At 33.3% G+C, this 19,254-nt stretch overlaps 1 protein-coding gene across 1 annotated transcript in view; it reads right to left on the reverse strand.

The window, feature by feature from the left end:
- The window catches only part of Birc6 (baculoviral IAP repeat containing 6), a 212,846-nt gene that overhangs the window by 8,810 nt on the left and 184,782 nt on the right, over nt 1–19,254 (reverse strand). Inside the window, 5 exon segments of the mRNA XM_047521886.1 lie at nt 1,213–1,290; nt 4,387–4,548; nt 6,381–6,598; nt 10,894–11,004; nt 11,866–12,011. Of these exon segments, the coding sequence (XP_047377842.1) occupies nt 1,213–1,290; nt 4,387–4,548; nt 6,381–6,598; nt 10,894–11,004; nt 11,866–12,011 (715 nt within the window).

Here is a 19,254-nt window from a genome sequence, read left to right on the forward strand (position 1 = left end):
AAAAAAAGGGTTGCTATTTATTTAACTTCATGCCCTTTGAGACAAGTTAAAATTTACTTCAGATTCATAGTCTATTTGATTGAAAACAGCAGTTTACTAAAGGAAACATAAAAAAAATGGATGTTTTGTGCACCAGGAAAAAAAATTACATTTTTGAAATTAATTGGGTATAATTTGCTATCTGCTAAGGGAAAAAGAAATACAGTAAATTATAAAGATTGCATTTGATAACAACAAAGAAAGGTTAACAGAGATCAGTATTTCCTGGAAATAAATTCAAACAAAATTTATGATGTACCAGTAGGTGACACAGAAGGCATTGCCTTTTATTTATGTTTTAAACATTTTTATAAGTAAATAAATGTATTTTTATTCAAATCTTCTTTCATCTAATGCAAAACAAGAAGGTAGGAAAGAAATCTTTCGGGGTAGGTCAACTTTAGAAGGCTTAACTGGGGATAATTTCAGTTGACTTTCTTAAAAGAAATGCTAAACTGTAACTATGAATTTAAAATATTATGTATCAACAATGATTTTTCTGCTTCCTAAAGGAAGAAGCAATAAAGTTAACTCATATCAATATGCTTATGTATTTATCCCTTTGCTGGGATTCTGCACAATTAGGACAAAGGAGCAGCAAAATGGGATATTATGCAAAATACCTATTATACATGCTCAAGAGACTTGTGAAAATTTAAAAAATTCAAGACTGTGAAATCTGTGTGTCAAAGACTCTACAAAATAAGACCTACAAACTCCAAGTTTTATGAATTTCAAGATAGCACTGATGAGCCTTAGATGAATCAAATTTTTAACTAAGAAGAACAAGATTAGATGTGAAGAAATACATAATACCATAGTGTATTACATTGGATTCACAAGAAGCCCTAAAATATGAACTGAGAGATGAGAGAGACTACCTATATCATCTTGCTGCACCATAGTGTATATTAAGAGCAACACAGGGATTTTTTAAAGTAATGTGACAAAACTAAACTTTTTTACTTACGCCCTAACTTGAGACTTCAAGCTCTGGATGAGATTCCACTATCCTAACTGCTCCCCTATCAGCTATTTAATAAGTATTTCCTACCATTCTGTCATGTTTAGGTTTACTATGTTTACTCTTTGTTGTGGAAAAAAAACAACCCATAAAACTTCAAACATATATACTTATTTAGTAAATGAAACTGTCAGAAAAGTTTTGTTTACTTGCAAAAAGCTTGAGGTCTGAGGATTCCACTTCTCTTCTGGTCTACCATGCCATGTATTTAAGATGCTTAAACAAACCTAAAGATGGAAAAATGGAAAACAGACTTGAAAATACTTAAAAGCAAACTCACACCTACAAGTAAAAATAAAAGGCTCTCATGTCAAGTTATCTTAGTTTTTTTTTTTTTTTTTTTTTTTTTTTTGAGGTACTACTGGGCATCGAACTCAGGGCCTTGTGCTTGCGAGGCAAGCGCTCTACCAACTGAGCTATCTCCCCAGTCCAAGTTATCTTAGTTTTATGCCCCCAAAGAAACTCCTAAGGGTCAGCCTGTGAGAACAAATTGGTATTTTCAGATATGATTCCAATCTGTGTAGCACTAATTTCTTCATAATGAAGACTAAGCCAGCACCTGTTACACACATATAACACATATTCTCATGAACACTTTTCTCAAAACCAGACAATTTTAGTGAGAAAAAAGTGGTACTAGTTTACATTTTTACAAATCTCTTTCTGAATTTGGTAAATTCTGAAAATGGGATATGGCTTAATAGAAGAGAATTTGATTTTACATCAACCCCTATATTCGATTTGTTAGAATATATTGTTTAGATTGAAGTATGTAGGTCAAATCTGGCCTCCCACAACCATAAAGATGGAAAAGGAAGGACCTTACAGACCCCATGAAGGTCTTGAGGATTCCCAGGGTTCCTCAGAACACACTTTAAGACACATTAGATACTGTTCACTTAGACAGTAAGACTCAACTCAAACAACCTGCTGAAAGGAGGTTAAATTAAGACATTTTATTTGTATTTACAAATTACTCTTGTGGTTTAAAAAAAAACCCAGCAGCATACTACATTATTTTTTCCTGGCATATGACCTATCAACCTAAAAATATTCTTCAGATTTTTGAATTTTTAATAATAAATTTGCAATTTCATATAATACATAATGAATTTAGAAAGTAAATAATTCTTAAAAAGCAGAGAAATCCTTCTCATTACTCTTTTGATATTGTGTGAAAGTAGAAATGCACCAATGTGTTTATCATATAGCTTCCTTAATAATTTGACTTGTACATGTACAGCTTTGTGTATTACCTAAATTACTGTCATGGATATCATCCCATTTGACCATTAGAGAATTTCCGTGATATTGTGTGTGGTGTGTTGTGTGTGTGTGTGTTTGCAGTGTTGGGCATGGAACGCTGGGCTTCAAGCATGCCAGGCAAGTACTCTACCACTGAGCAACAGGCACAGACTCATGGAAAGTACTAGTGTGTAAACTTAAGTTTAGAGGCTGGAAGTGAACCTTACTGGTAGAGCATGTGCTTAGCATGCACAAGGCCCTGGATTTGATCGCCAGCACCAAAACAGTAAATAAATAAAAGTAACTTTACAATTGTGTGGATCATGGAGCACACAGAAATGATGGTAAAAGACTATATAATTTAGCACACTGGATTCCCAACTCCTTACCCCTTATCCCTTACCACTAAGCCCTATGGAATTAATTTCTTTTCTATTTCTTTCTTTCATTTGTGCAGCACTATAGACTGAACCCAGGGATTCTCTAAAACTAAGCTACACACCCAGCCCCCCAATTCCCTTTTTGAAGCAGGGTCTTGCTAAGTTGCTGAGACTGGTCTCAAACTGGTAATCCTTCTGCCTCAGCCTCCCAAGTCACTGGGATTATAGGCATGAGCCACTGTACTTAGCTAAAATTAATTTCTTAAATAAATTTTACTATTTTACCCATAACTTCTATTCCAGTTCCACTGTCTCTCAAGTCAACACTACTATTTCCTAGTCTGTTCTCAGAAAACCTATTCTTTGCTTTTTGAAAGAAAGTAAGGCATACCCCTGGTTAAATCTCCTGCAGCACGTCCAGAAAACTAATTTCAGTTTTATGATTTGATCTAATGATGAAGATGAAATGGTAATTTGGCTACCATAGAACTGAGTAGGGGGATCCTTTCAAATCTAAGAAGGGAAATCAGTAGAAAACTTGGGAACATCTTTGATACAATAGATTGATGATGAAGATATGAACTGCTTAATCAAAGAAGCATCTGCTTGTGATGTCTATACATTTCTTCTCACCTGGTATTGATTTTTAAACATTAAACATTAAATATTTAGCACGGAATTTACCCAAAATTCCAACAAACTACTCAAAATTATTTTGAAAAAATGAAAACTGCTTTTTTAAAATCTAGTTTTAAAAGATTTACTGTTATGAGATTATTCTTATTATACCCTTCTGCCAGTTTTTTAAAAACTGGGAATGCATCTTCCTCTTTAGTATAGAAAATGTGAAAACATTTTCACATACATTAAACTTTAAAAATAGGCCCACAATGAGTGGGGTTATGGCTCAGTGGCAGAGGGCTTGCCTCACACATGTGAGCACTGGGTTTAATCCTCAGCACCACATAAAAAAATAAACAAAATAAAATTATTGTGTTCATCTACAACAACAAAAATTTAAAAGTTAAAAAAAAAAAAAAAAAAAAAAAAAAAAAAAAAAGCCCATAAATGTGGTAGTTATGATGGCAGGGGGGAAAAATGGCACGATTTGCAAAAAAGAAACAATTGATGGTCTCATGCTTTGCCATTTATCTACTTTTAAGCATATGTGAAAAGATGTCTAGAAATGGAGATATAGAAAATAAGGAAAGTTAAAAGATCAAGACAGACACTGGCTCAGCTGTATTCTGAGTGGGGACAGCTCTCAGCAGTTGGCTACAGAATGTGTTGAGTAAATTAAGTCATCAGTAATTTCTTAACACCATAAGTGCTTCCTTTTTTTATTTTTAAAATTTTTTTTAGTAGTAAATGGACACAATGCCTTTATTTTATTTTATTTATTTATTTTTATGTGGTGTTGAGGATCGAACCCAGTGCCTCACACATGGTAGGCAAGTGCTCTACCACTGAGCTACAGTTACAGCCCCCCTGAGTGCTTCTTAACACTGTAGTGTTTCTGCCCTTTTTCAGAGCCTTTTCTTATTCTTCAGGTTAACCTGTGCATACAGCGAAGTGAGGCATGAAGAAACCCACGTCTTCTCAGAACAAATATAACTAAAACGAAATTTTTGTTCCAATAACAAAGAGTCTTTTGATTCATTACAGTGGCATTGGAAGCAAAAACTGCAATTACATTACCTTGCCATCATTGTAAAGGTTTGGATTGAATCGCACACTATGACCACCTGTTGTCTCTAGATTCACAAGAGGGGGTGAACTGGGATAATCTTGAGGAAAATACACATCAAACTCAAAGCAGCCGTTTGCATAGGGGGTGTCTGCTGGCCCAGTTATCAGAACCTGGTATGGACAAAAACAGAAAGGCCTGTGTCACTTCCTAATTGCTGATATTTAGAAAATTAAAGCCACATACTTAATACAAACCACCTCCTGATAGTCTCCGCACATCTCTACCAGAATGAAGTCGGAAGTTAAAAATAAACACAGGACTCAAAAATGGTTTTGGATTAGAATTAAAGTGCCTTGGTTTTGGTGGAAATGGGTTATTAAAAAAGATGCCTATTGGCAGCAAGAAGGTTTACTTTAATATCAAATGTCTTTTAAAACAGTAAATTACATTTTTTCTATTTTATTTTTGAGAGCTTTGTTTCATGACTTTCTCAACAGTATTTCCCACAATTTGAGATTCCACATACATTCATTACCATGTCTCAAGGTGTGAAGATATCTGCTTTAAATCTTCAAGTAAGTTTTCACTTTAGGAAACAGCATTTTTATATTCTTCGAGTAGATAATAGGAATAAACATTCTTATATGACAGAAAAGTTGCAAAGAACAGCAGGTATTTCTCTAAGAGTTAGTGGTAGTTTAAAAAAAGAGCACATGACCCTACAGTGAGTACAATAATAATTTAATGAATTTCTAGTCAATCCAAAAATATGTTATACAAGAGCAACAAAACCTTTTAAAGAGCTGTGCGTGGGGGCAAGTGGCACTAGCTCTCCTTCTGCACAACTCTGATAAATGCTACAGGCTTTATGCTGGGACCGTTCAGGTATAGCAGAAGAAATTTCCAGTGTGGCTCACATGGAATACTTAGTGATAAAATAATTTCCCAGGCAATAATCCTATGAAGGGTTCCACTGTTTGTCAGAAGAAATAAGATGTGGCCCAACAGGCAATGTCTGTGAGGTTTCTACAGAAAGTTACCCAAAAAAGTAAAAAAAGTAAGCAAACAAAAAGCTCCCCAACTTCAATGAGTCAACATTTTCAGTTATGTATCTGAGGAAGACAGAATATTTAACTCATGAATTTAAATCAAAGAACTTTTTTCCAGGTGTTAAAATTTTAGGATTTTCTTAATGCAACACTGTCTTATAATTTAAGGCTAGGTCATCAGAGTGTTAAAACATAAAAGGTACAGATTATAAATTACTGTGCTGCTGTTCTTTATTCATGGCCTCATATACTTGTAAATACAAAAATTTCCTGGAAAAGAAAAAAAAATAGTAGACTACTAACTAACGAAGTTATACTATAAAACATGACATTCATTCCCTGGATAATAAGGAAGAAATCCTGTAACTGTTTCCTACTGATCAGCATTAAATCCTTAGATACTGTGTTTTAAAAACTGTGCCAGGTCATATACAAGTTAGGATGCTCTTTTGATATTTTTCTCTAAATTTTTATTTTATTTTCTTTCCATATTTTTCATTGGCATATCATAGTTGTACTTGACAGTAAAATTCACTGTGGCATCTCTGTACATGCACACAATGTAACAATGTAATTTGGCCAATATCATTCCCTAGTACTTCCCCTTTGCCTCCCCTTCTCCTTTTCCCCCTGGTTCCTTTCTTCTACTCATTTCCCTCTGATTTCCACAAGACCCCACCTTTCCTCTCCTATTTCCTCTCTGGCTTCTGCATATGAGACAAAACATAGGACCTGTGACTTTGAGTTTAGCTTATTCTAAGTTTTTATTTTCATCACCGGTCTGACCTGCATACCCTGAGCAAACATTAGAAACAGACTCCTTCCACTGCAGTCCAAAGAGGTCACAAAAATTTTCAATATGTTTAAAAAAATTCATCTATTTCTATAGATCTGTATGAATATTTGAGTAATTAGATTAGCCAGGGAGATAAGGGACAAAATGTTTCTTCTACCTTCATGATGTCAAGCCGCTCCTCATCGCAGCGTACAAACACACTAGAGGATGACGACAGAGGCAGTGAAGTTGAAAGAGTCACAGCTTCCTGGGCGAGGCGGCGGGCTCGCGCAGCACTGTTGGCATCGTTTGCATTTTTCACCTGAGACATGTAGTGGTAATTTACTTTAAAACCCAACTTCCCATCTTCATCTTCAGAAACCATCTCAAATGTGTCTAAAACAGAAAAAAACAAAACAAAACAAAAAACAAACAAAAAAAAACCCCACTCAACCAAAGAGAACCAGAATGGAAGATAGTTGTTATAAAGACATCACAAATAAATCACTATCATCTTCCACTCAAAATGGAGAGAACTGTAATGTGCAATAGAAACAAACTAGAAATGTTTATATAGCATCTACACATACAAGATAACACTGATGGATGGATGGATGTACAATGGAAGTAAAAGCAAGAAACTCTATTTTTAATTTACAGTAAGGACACACTGATAGATTATACTAAGTAGCTAAAGGGAAATGTAAAGTAGTAAATAATCTACTAAAAGGGTAGTATGCAATACTTTACCAAAATAATTTAAAATACAAAATTACAGAAAACATTCTCACTATATTTCATTTTTTAAAAAATAGAATCTATAAATACTTGCATTGATCTGAAATTTTAGAATAGAAATGCCAGGCTAAAACTTACATTACTAGAATAAAAAGATTATTTGGGTAACTGGCTTCAGTAGGAAAAAACTATGCTCTAAGTACTATGACATTATATAATCAATGAGCTAATTCTAAATCATTTATTTAGGCAGACTTGAAAGAACTTAAAAGTTACTCTTCACTTATATGTATACAAAATACTTGAACTTTATAATTCAGATTAATTTCATCCTTCACCAATGTATTAAACAAAGGTATCTGAATAAATTATAAATACTGAATTAAAACCACCAGTTAGGGCAAACGGTATTATTAAAGATAATTTAATTCTTAATAAATGGAAAAATATTAATCCATATTACAATTAGTAAAATTTCAGTAAGTTTTACCAAGAGTTTATTAAGTGCAAGATTCTGGGCTAGATGATTTGGGTCAGATGATACAGAAGAAACTGTATCAGCCTCCAAGGAGTATACAATGTAGAATAATGGGAATATCTATAAACATTGTTAGGTATGTGCAGTAGTGTTTAAAATGAAGTGGTAGAATCTTTAAGAAATCTTTCAAATAGAAAAAAAAATTTTTTTTGGTTAATTTTTGCAGAAATTTACACATTATGTACAAGCAGTATTTAATAAGTACTATTGCAAGCTTATTTTATCACAGTACATCTGACCATTACTAACCAAACACACTGTGTCTCAGCAAGACTACTAATTCCCATTGGTAAACCTATAAATTGATTTCATCTGCTCAACACTACTGCTTGTAATGTACTACAGTGATAAATTTCTTTTGAATTTCATAAATAGCAATCTACTAGATACAAAAATGGATCTATTCTCATACTGAGAGGAAAACTTTGGAATCATACATTCATAAAGAGAACAGACAGGGTCTACTAATCCTACAATTTTATTAAAATATTCATTCAAACATAATGGCTGGCTGCTAAAAATGCATATCTTGTTTGACTCGAGCAATTTTTCTTCTGTCAATTTATCCTAAACAGTTTATTTCAGATGCACACAAATATTTAGATGCAATGACAGTCTCTGAGATGTTGCATGTTACTGAAAAGCTGGAAACAATGTAAAGGTTCAGTTTTGGGTTCAACAAATGAGTCAGTCTGTCATATAATGGACTATTAGACAATAAAAATTAAGTTATAGGAGAATCATGTCAATGGAAAATGAGATAAAAGGTAGAATATAGCTTAAAAATCAAAAGAATACTGTTTATTTATTTTTCTGAATTATTCGGAAGCTCAATGAATACAAAATTTGATTATGATAAAGTTATATTCAACCTGGAGAGTCTGTGATTTTATGTGGCCTATGAGATCTGTCCTGGCTGGCTAACACTATTCAAGGATTCTGGACAGAGGATTAAATTTCTAAGAGGTAAATCAGAATCCCTCACACACAGGGATGCAAAAACACAATCCTACTGGCAAAACAAAACATTCTGGATTGAAAGCACAAGTTTAAATTAAAGAGAGGAAATGTGGCTAAATATTTCTAACTACAAGAATGTTAAAATATGTTTCTTAAAGTCAGTAGTAAGATACTTTTACTTGATACAGTAAGTGGAACAACATCTAAAGTTGAATAAAATATTTGCTTTTAATATAAACATATAAACACACGAATACATTTTAGGAATCTTTCTCTAACATTCTATTTTAAAAGACAGAATTCACTTCCTTCTCCTTGAGTGTGGGCTAGACTTAGTGACAGCGTGAAACCTTGAAGATTAGATCACATAAGGCACTAGGCTTCCGATTTTTTTCCTCTGGGAGGATTTGCCAGCTTTGATGTGCCCGGCACTCAAGAAGTCTAAAGAGAGGCTCACATGGCAAGGAGCTGAGGCCTCCTGTCAAGAGGCACACTCTTAATATGACTGAAGTTCCAGTCCACATCTTGACTATAACCTCATGAGATCCTGAGACAAACACTGAGCCAATCACCATTCCTGAATTTCTGATCCATGGAAACAGCAGCAAAATAATGAAGATTAGTTTTTGTAAGTATCTAAGTTTTGCAGATAAATTGTTTATAACAATAATAAACTTTGATAAAATGTTATAGAAATTAATGATTCCAAATAAGCTATCAGTGACCTTGGCAATGTTTAATCAAATTCATTCAAACAAAGTATCTGGTTTTCATACTTACAAAAAAGAATTTTCAACAAAATGATTTTTTAAAGTAGTGTTGGGCTGGGGTTGTGGCTCAGTGGTAGAGAGCCCTTGCCTAGCACATGTGAGGAACTGGGTTCAATCCCCAGCACCACATTAAAAAAAACCTAAATAAAATAAAGGTATTGTGTTCACCTACAACTAAAAATATAAAAATAAATAAATGAAAGTAGTGTTTAAAAAACAAGTAAATCTGGGGCTGGAGCTGTGGCTCAGTGGTAGAGCACTTGCCTAGCATGTGTGAGGCACTGGGTTTGATTCTCAGCACTACATATACATAAATTAAAAAAAAATAAAGGTCTGTTGATCACTTTAAAAAAAAAAAAAAGTGGAAAAAAAAAATCAAAAACAAAACAAAACAAAAAAAAAACCAAAAACAGACTAGACTGAGTTAGGCAAAAAGTTGTACTATCATCATGTTAAATGAACTCCAAACAAAAGTATAAGTTTCTTCTAAATTATTTCTTATGATCATTATGAAAAATCTGAGAGGTAAACAGAGCAAAAGCTAATTTCTGCTGAGGTTCTGAAGTCGGTATGACAAAAATTCATTTTTTTGAAACCTACTTCAATGTTCTTTTTTTGGGTACTGGGGATTGAAATCAGGGGCACTTGACCACCTCAGCCCTATTTTGTATTTTACTTAGAGAGAGGGTCTCACTGAGTTGCTGAGCACCTTGCTTTTTCTGAGGCTGGCTTTGAACTCAAGATCCTCCTGCCTCAGCCTCCCAAGCTGCTGGGATTACAGGCATATGCCACCACACCCAGCTTACTTCTTCTTCTTCTTCTTTTTTTTTTTAAAGAGAGATTTCATTTTTAAAAATATTTTTTAGACGTTGGTAGACCTCTGATTTTATTCATTTACTTATATGAGGTGCTGAAAATCAAACCTTGTGCTTCACACATACTAGGCAAGCACTCCACCACCAAGCCACAACCCCAGCCGCTTCATTTCTTTCTTTTCTTTTTCTTTTTTTGCGGTGCTGGAAATTGAACTCAGGAACCCTGTGCTTGCAAGGCAAGGACTCTACCAGCTGAGATCTATCCCCAGCCTCAATGTTCTTTCTGATATAGTCAAAGTCCTTGGGGTAGTTCCTAAGGATGGAAAAGCAGCACACAAAGTAACAGTCAATAATGGTCACTCAAATGTGGAATTTAAGTGTTGGTTTATAGTTACAGACCAACCTTATCAGAGGTGCTATGACCTATTCATCATTAGTTCTTGTCAAGAGCTGTGGAATGCAGAAGGCTAAAACTGAACTATGTTAACTATATACTTGAAAGGTCAATCTCATGGAACTCTGAAAAAGGAAGAGTAACAACTTATTCAGAGCTCCAGGTTGGCTTCCTTTAGGCCAGATGAACTCAAAAGGAGATGTAAAGAAAGAACTGGGGCTGGAGCTCAGTGGTAGAGTGCTCTTCTAGCAAGCATGAATTCAAAATAATTTTTAAAAATAAAATTGAAAATATACTTTGTCTGCTTTGTAGATATTTGTGTTTTTGTTTTCATAGGCTCCTACAGTCCTTCTATTCCAATTATTGTATAACTAACTATACACACAGATACAAATTCAAGAGTTAGATGATAAAAATTCTTATGTATACATAAGTAAAGAAAATGAGATCTTAGCAAATGAAAAATTTCAACTTACCAAACTGTAGTTTCTTCATAACAGCCACATATTTTTCTTCAAGTGATTTTAATACTGACAAAGGTTTGGGTTTCATAGCCACCTTCTTTGAATATTCGCCTAGTTTTTTTTCTGTTATTTAATATTTCAAAATAGATAACATGAGTATATGCTTTTGAAGATTAAAACTAAAAACAATTCACTTCTACAGTTCAAATGTTGTATTTAAAAAAAAAAAGAAGAAGAAGAAAGAAAAAAAAAGGAAAAAAGTGCCAAACTCTTCAGTTATCTATTTTACTTTTTTTTTTTTTTTTTGGTACCAGGGATTTAACCCAGAGGCACTTAACCACTGAGCCACATGCCCAGTCCTTTTTATTTTAACACAGGGTCTTGCTAAATTGCTGAGGTAGGCTTTGAATTTGTGATCTTCCTGCCTCAGCCTCCTGAGCCACTGGGATTACAGGCATGTGCTGCCACACACAGCTCTATTTTACTGTTTTTCACTCCATTTTACTGTTTTGAGAGTCTCTATTTCACTGTTTTAAGGATATCTATTTCAAATTATAACAGATCCCCCTCACCCCAGAGGGGGAATGTAATCAACTTTAAAAACCCCACATAGGTGAAAACAACAGATACAAATCATTTTTTCTATGGTTAATATATGGAATATCAATTTAAGCTCATACAGTCTTAGTCTTAATGTACTAGTTCCTAACAAAATGGCATTTTTCAATTTCATGACTTTCAGTGAGAAGAAAAATTTGGGATGCTCTTAGCCTACTAAATTTAGTCACAGCAACTATATATAGATATTTAAAATTAGAAACTACTCATAATTGAAACCTGAGAGAGAACAAACTTTTAAGAAAATGAAGCTACATGAAAATCATTACCATAAAGTGGGCAGAGAAAGGTAAATGTAGCATCAAGTAGGTAAACAAACCATCTCTGGGTCAAATGAAAAGGAACTTAAGAGATGTAGCATCATACCTTGATTTGCTTGCCGCAAACTGGTAGTAGCTGTGTAAACTATCTCAGCAGTTTTTTGGATGTCTGGTACCAAAAGAGTAAGTCCTTCTGGTTCTTGATCAGATGCATCTGGTTTTACTCCTGTTTTAACATTTTCCCTTTTAGATCTGAATTTTTTTAAATATAGAAAGAAATGCAAGAAAAATTAAGTTTTTAGGACTAAAATAAACATTGCCAATAACAGTGGTTAAAATAAAAATAAATGTACAGAAATTTGCCATATATAATACATGGCATGGGTAGTTTGAGTAGATTTATTACTGCTTTTGAAACCACAGGATAATAAAGTTATGGATAGATTTTCTATTCTAATTAAAATGGACAAAAGATAGATATTATACAAGTGACAGGCTATAAAAGATCCAGATACTTCATATGTCCTTAGAGTCAATCCTTTAAAAGCATACTTAAATGTAACTAGAGATAGAAATCATTCCTATTACTAAAAGTGATGAATGGCTATCTTCTGTCTTCTAAGACTTGCAAGTCAAAGAAACACATATGGTTTCTTAATTTTAATACTGTTTGTATTTCACTGAGTACATTCATTTCAAAGAAAAAAGAAATTTAGCATTTTAGAGTAAAATGTAGGTTCAAAACTGGGTATCTCATCACAATGTGCTTCTATATGCTAGACCTTTAAACAAATACTAAGCTTTAGTACATAATCATTTTAAAGATATTCTCTTAGCAGGATCTAAGTGTACCCAACCTTATATGAAATTTTTATCATAAGAGGATGTATTATAGTAAGATTTCAGTATACAGGACATCAAAATATTTCTTTAAATTTTCTAGATGAATATAGTAGTTTAATATCAGAGTCACTAAAAGTTATAATTAAACATTATTTCCTTTTCTATTTTTCCAACTCAGCCCATATTATTCACATAACATTTTTATTGCTTAGACTTTTAAAAATCTACATCTTCATTAATTAAATAGAAAATTTTAAGTAAACTAAAATCCCAGGTAAATAAAGATGCTTTAAATATTTATGTTGAAGTATGCTCTAAACTATTCAGATTTATTTTTTCGTTGTAAACCAACAAAAGGAATTTGCCATTATATTAAAACAGTATTTCACAAGGTGGCATAGAGCCATAGAGAACTAAAAAAAAGAACCAAATGTTGAAGAAATCCTATCAAAATAATGTTATCTATGTACAAATGAACCTTCATCATAAAGACAAAAATCTGCTCAGAAGAAAATCAATGCTTAAATAAAGGCAGATAATAAGCTAAGTAAACTAAGTAGTCACTCACATGGTTAACAAGATAAAATGGATAACATATATGTATGTGTTTTAAATTTGGTTCCTACAATGTGTGAAAACACTAGTATCCACAGATATTTCTAACTAAGGTATATACTGTCTCACCTGGCAGGATGACACAACTGATGAGGTACAACTTGTCACTGGATCATGCCTTTCTCCTACGTTCTCTCCTTATTTTCCCTGAGATATAAGTAATCCCAGTGAAAACACATCCACTTTTCTTTGCCATACAGGAAGTCCCTCGGCATATGCTGTATTATACATTTCAGTCATCAACCAGTGTGTATGTGTATATGAATAGATAGATGTATTTGTGTGTACATGTAAGCAGAGTAGAGTAAATGTTTTAAAACTGAAATATCTCATTTTTTACTGCTAGAGTCAACCAAGACATTGTATCTTCTATAGCTATGAAACAAAAGTAAGTCTATAAGTCATGAGCCGGACCATTTCTTAACACAGAAATGATTCTGGCAGAAGAGCTCAAATTCTCAACTGCATTTATCAAAAGCTATTAATAACCAGTATTAAACAGTGAGAATCAAAGAAGTACAAAAGCTCTTGATAGTACCCACTTTGAATTTACAAAGACTTTTCTCTCCCTAGTTGTAAGTATTTTTCTATTACCAAGCTTTAAAAATTCTAAGCTTCTAGGGCAAATGGAAGAAAACAGTAACTTGTTTGAGAAAAGTTATGTTATAGCTATCATCGAATATAGATGGCTTCCTAAGTGTATCATCAACCAGCTGACCTACTGTCTTCTCAATAAAGACTTCACTTAAAGAAACATATCTTGCCAAGCAGAGAAGGAAGATATGAAAGTAAAGCTCATTTTTTCCAGAAAGGGTATTTTTTCCTTGAAGAAACAAGAACCTCTGGCATAGAGCATGAACTGTATCAATGCAACTCAGGGTTTTACAATATTCACATTCCTGACACACAGGTTACCTGGGAAAACCACTGATTCTAAATGTCAATCCCTATTCATGAATACAAATATACTAATTCCAGTTTTTAAAAAAAATGATTAGTAAGAGATTATTAAAATAGTGTAAGCAGCTGGGTATAGTGATGCAATGTCTGTTATCATAGCAACTCAAGAGTCTGAGGCAGGAGGATTGCAAGTTTGAAACCAGCCTCAGTAATTTAGCAAGGCCCTAAGCAATTTCTCAAGACCCTGTCTAAAAATAAAAATAAAAATAAATTAAAAAATAAAATAGTGTAAGCAGGATGGTAAATTTTGTGGTTTTTAACCAAAATTAAGTTTAAAAATAGTGCATAGAACTCTAAAAAAGGTTTTGCACATCAAATGCATAAAATAAATCATCATGTATCTCTCATATTGAAGACAATGGTTGAATCATAAAACAGATACATTTTAGACCTTTACACAGGTTTTAATGAGAATTTTATCTTGGACAGTCTTTGACAAAAGCATTCAGGAAAAAAAAAGGGGGGGGGGATTTTTCAAAAGGTGACAGTATTTCAAATATATGAAGAACACATACTACTACCTGCCTATCAGTGATTGCAACTGTTCATTGTCTGACATTGAACTACAGCCAGTAGTCTCTTTTCTTTAAAAGTTGCAGGTTACTGTCAACCCATATGTAGGCCCAGCTCATGAAAAAAGGCCATACCTTAGCTCACATCCTGAAGTCTGTGTGAAAAGCTATTTGAGTTCAAGGCACCTAGCTGGAAGTAGGTCTTTGAGACTGACAATGGATCCAACATGGTAAAAGCAATCAGCGACGGCCGCTACCATGGTATCCGCTGCTTTGTGCATACGTTGAATCTGGTTGTGATCACTGCCCTGAAGAAATACGAGGAAGCAACTGAAGTTTCTACTATTGCACAGAATTATCTGCAAACATTTTCCACTATGCTGCGAATTTAAACTAAATAGCTAATAAATTAAGCAAATTTTGGCTCTGTGAAATATATTGAACTAGGATGTGAGCAAAATGGGTGAATCTTTCTTCTCAAAAGGGGGGGCCCATGCCTCAACATTTGGTTATATTGAACTGTTTCTACTAATACTACCACCCACGTTAGGCTGGATATTATTAAGACTAAATACACCACATCAGAAGTAAGTTCTTTTATAATCCATAAACTGAAAACAGCTTAATAAAGCTATTTTCCTGGTTGAACATTAGGAAAAACCTCTTTGAACCCCTCTACTTCTAATTTTAAAGTCAAAAGCATCACACAGTTGAAATAAACATTTAAAAAATAGAATCACTTAAAAGAAGTTATCTGGAAACTACATGCTAAAATGTCCAGATTCACAGTTAAGAATTAGCAGTTTATGAGATTATTTAAAAACTGTAAGAGAATGAAACTTCTATGATTTACCTATAAACAATCATTGCATTGTACGTCTTAGTTCTAAGGCTCTTTGCCAGGAATCACAGTTTAAAACAAGTTACAATCAAAGGTAAAGTGAAAGACTCAAAAAAATTATTAAGAGGAGAACTGTTTGCTTTAATATCTTCAGAAAGCATAAAAATAACTGGTGAAATGCACCAGTAAATGAGGTAAAGATCTCTGTAAAATGTTTTCCATGATTAGCTTAAAACTTAGTTTTTAACTCTGTAATTTCTTTTTATTTTTTCTTAAAAGCTTTCTAAATGGAAGTTTATTGGTTAATTTTTAATTATTTTTTAAAAAAACTTCCTTGTCTTGGGAAACATTTTAAATGAGCAGTATGAGAAAAGGAAACACTTAGACTATAGGTATAAGAAGCCTTTAAAAAGTCTTGCTGGACACGGTGGCTCACACCTGTAATTCCAGCTACCCAAGAAGCTTGAGGCAGGAGGATTGCTAGTTACAGGGCAGTTTGGGCAATTTACTAAGACCTTGACTCACTCACCCACTCACTCACTCACTCAACTCACTCAATTAATCAATAAAAAGTAACAGGGATGCAGCTCAGTTGTGGAGCACTTACCTAGCAATGTGTAAAGCACTGGGTTCAGTCCCCAGCACCACATATACAGTGCTTTGATTTCTATATTAGATTATAATAATTTTTAGGCCAGATTAAACATCACCAGACATAATGAAAGTTCTATGTGATATTTAAGAATGGAGTTGCCACAAACAACATGCTTTACCAGTTACTTAGGGACAAATAAACTAAGCCAAGGAAGAGAACCTTAACACAAATGTTGGCATCACTGTCTCTATTAAGTAAAAGGTTGATGAAGAACTGAACTGGTTTATAGTCACTGATGAAATGAAGTTTTAAAGAAACATGTGGGCATGTCAAATGCCTCTTGGTTGAGAAATAAGGCCCTTTTAATTTTGTGGGTATGAGAGACAGAGGTAAAAGAGGAGAAACTAGGGAAAGTCTGAAGAAATCAAAGTAGAAACTACAATTCTTTGACTCAAGACCTATAGGGTCTACCATAAGGTTATTAAAATAAGAGAATCTGAGAGAAAACATGTGTTTCAAGAAGTGGGTCTAATAATATTTTACTAGTTAGGTATATAAACAAAACAATTCAGTTACTCTAAAATGTAATAGACTTCTTCTAAGAGGAAACCTTGAGGTAGGTTAGAAAAATGGCAACAAAGAATGCTTGTTTCAGTGCTGTGAAAGAGAAGTGTAATGTCCAGAACTCCTTACACCAAACACTCATTGGTTCTTGCCTGAGAGCAATTGAGAGTTTCTGATCAACATCAAGTCCTTCTCCAGAATTTTTGTTAAAACCATGAAACAATCAATATTCTAAAATGTGATTATTTGCTACTGCAGTACAGCAGGATGTTTGCGTAAAAGACAAAATAATCACCTCATTTCTGCCTCTGAGGAAGTTATGAGGTGTCCCGATTACTCAAAAGTAAACTCAAGTTGCCATGCTTAGTTCATTCTGCAACAACACAGGCTAGAGTTCCCAGCAGGTTCACCAAAACTAGGGTCCAAATCTTCACAATGTGACTATTTTGTGGGCAACAGGAAGAATATTAATACTAGACAATCATTTAAATTTGAGTGAAGGGGCTGGGGAGATAGCTCAGCAGGTAGACTGCTTGCCTCACAAGCACAAGGCCCTGAGTTCGATCCCCAATACGAAAAAAAAAAAAAAAAAAAAAAAAAAATTGAGTGAAAATAACATGTAAATGGAAGGTTATTCATGCCACAAATACCTTTATTAATGGGACAGAGCTCCTTTCTTAATAGTCTGAAATAAAATGTTGAACAACTCTTAATAAACAGGAAGTTATTTTTTTCTTTAAATATCAAATATTGCTTTCTAAACATTTTAAATACTGTCTTCTCAATAAAGGAATTAAAGACATTAGAAATACAAGGCAAAAAAGACAGCAATACAATTTGGGAGATGGAAGAAGAATGTGTTGGAGGGAGTTATTTTGAACAGCAGAGAAAACAATTTTACAACACACTGCCCTAATTCATGCAAATAGATAACCAAATCAGCTGGAAAAAAGCCAGTAGAAGAAAAAATACACATCAATAATTAAGATATTTTCTGAAAAATGGTTTTAGTTAATTCTTAGTCAATTAACTTTATTTACTGATTAAGTTAAGTGATAATAATATAGTTGTTGCTGCTCTGTTAATAAGCAGACAACAAAACAGAATAAGGCATAGTTTACTTTGGTAATCTAGTAATTATTAATTAGGCATAACTATAATTCAGAGAATACCTAGTGAAATAAGATGCTTTTGAATATGCTATTATTCTAACTAATAAATTCTTCAGGGGTATGAAAAAATGAGTAAAAGAAAAAATCAGAAAAATTATGTAAAATACATTATTATGCATACTTTAAAAGATTTATCAACAATTTTTTTTTCATAAACATACTTTCACACATTGTTGCTATTAAAAAAAAAACTATAGGGGCTGGGGAGATAGCTCAGTCAGTAGAGTGCCTGCCTTGTAAGCACAAGGCTGTGGGTTCGATCCCCAGCACCAAAAAAAAAAAAAAAAAAAAAAAAAAAAAAAAAAAATTGTTCTTTGGAGATTTAGTGGATATTTTTGATGGGATTAGATATGAATTCTTATAGCTGCCATGAAACATTAGAAAATATAGAGTGAATCATAATCTATTCAAAGAGATCTGAACTACCTTTACACTTAAGAGTGCCTGACAACTCTAAAAATAAATAATGCAGACGATTTACATTGTGATAGGCCAAGGAGTATGTGTTATAAACTAAATTTTACTTAGCAACAGACTTCAAATTCAGTATTAAAACTGTTTGAAATTTTGTCTGAGGTAATAAAAAGATCATAGACAGGCATATGGTGGTGCATATCTGTAATCCTAGTTATTCAGAGGCTGAAGCAGGAGGATCACAAATTTGAGGCCAGTCTCAGCAACTTAGCAAGTCCCTGCCTCAAAATGAAAAATAAAAAGGGCTGGGGATGTAGCTCAGCCATCAAGTGTCCCTGGGTTAGATCTTCAGTCTCTTATACTGTGAGATCGAAATATATATAGATAAATATATATTACATTATTATATTACATATATTACTACATATATAATATATATGTGTGTGTGTATACACACATGTATGAATGAGAGTGCTCATACAACAATTTGATAGAATAAAATGATTATTTTACATTAATGTTATACTACTGAGGTAGAAATGCTAAGTCAATTATTTTAGGAGTTTTTAATCACTTAAGTAACAGAATAAACTAGATATTTTGAGATTGGACCAAAGTGTTTTTCAGGAACCAGCTAAACTTCAAGTCTACCATTAAACAATTATGAAACCAAAGTGATCAATGAACTATTCGGGTAAGAGGTAGTAGTAGCATATAAAAACAGAAATATCTGAAATGTGTCAACTTATCTTTCTTCTTAAATACTGCTTTCTATACTGTATATCACACAGGAATCAAGAGCTAAATTCTGGCTTTGCTACCTATTAGTAAGTTTTAAATTACTTAAATTCTAAGCAATAGTTTCCTTCTCTGTTAAACAAGAAATATTTTCTTGCTTACTACATACAGCAAGAAAAAAAAAAACTATATACCTAGGCATTTGAAATTAAATACTATGCAAAAAATCAAGGTTGTATTA

Source organism: Sciurus carolinensis, chromosome 13 (genome assembly GCF_902686445.1).
Source record: "Sciurus carolinensis chromosome 13, mSciCar1.2, whole genome shotgun sequence".
NCBI lineage: Eukaryota > Metazoa > Chordata > Mammalia > Rodentia > Sciuridae > Sciurus > Sciurus carolinensis.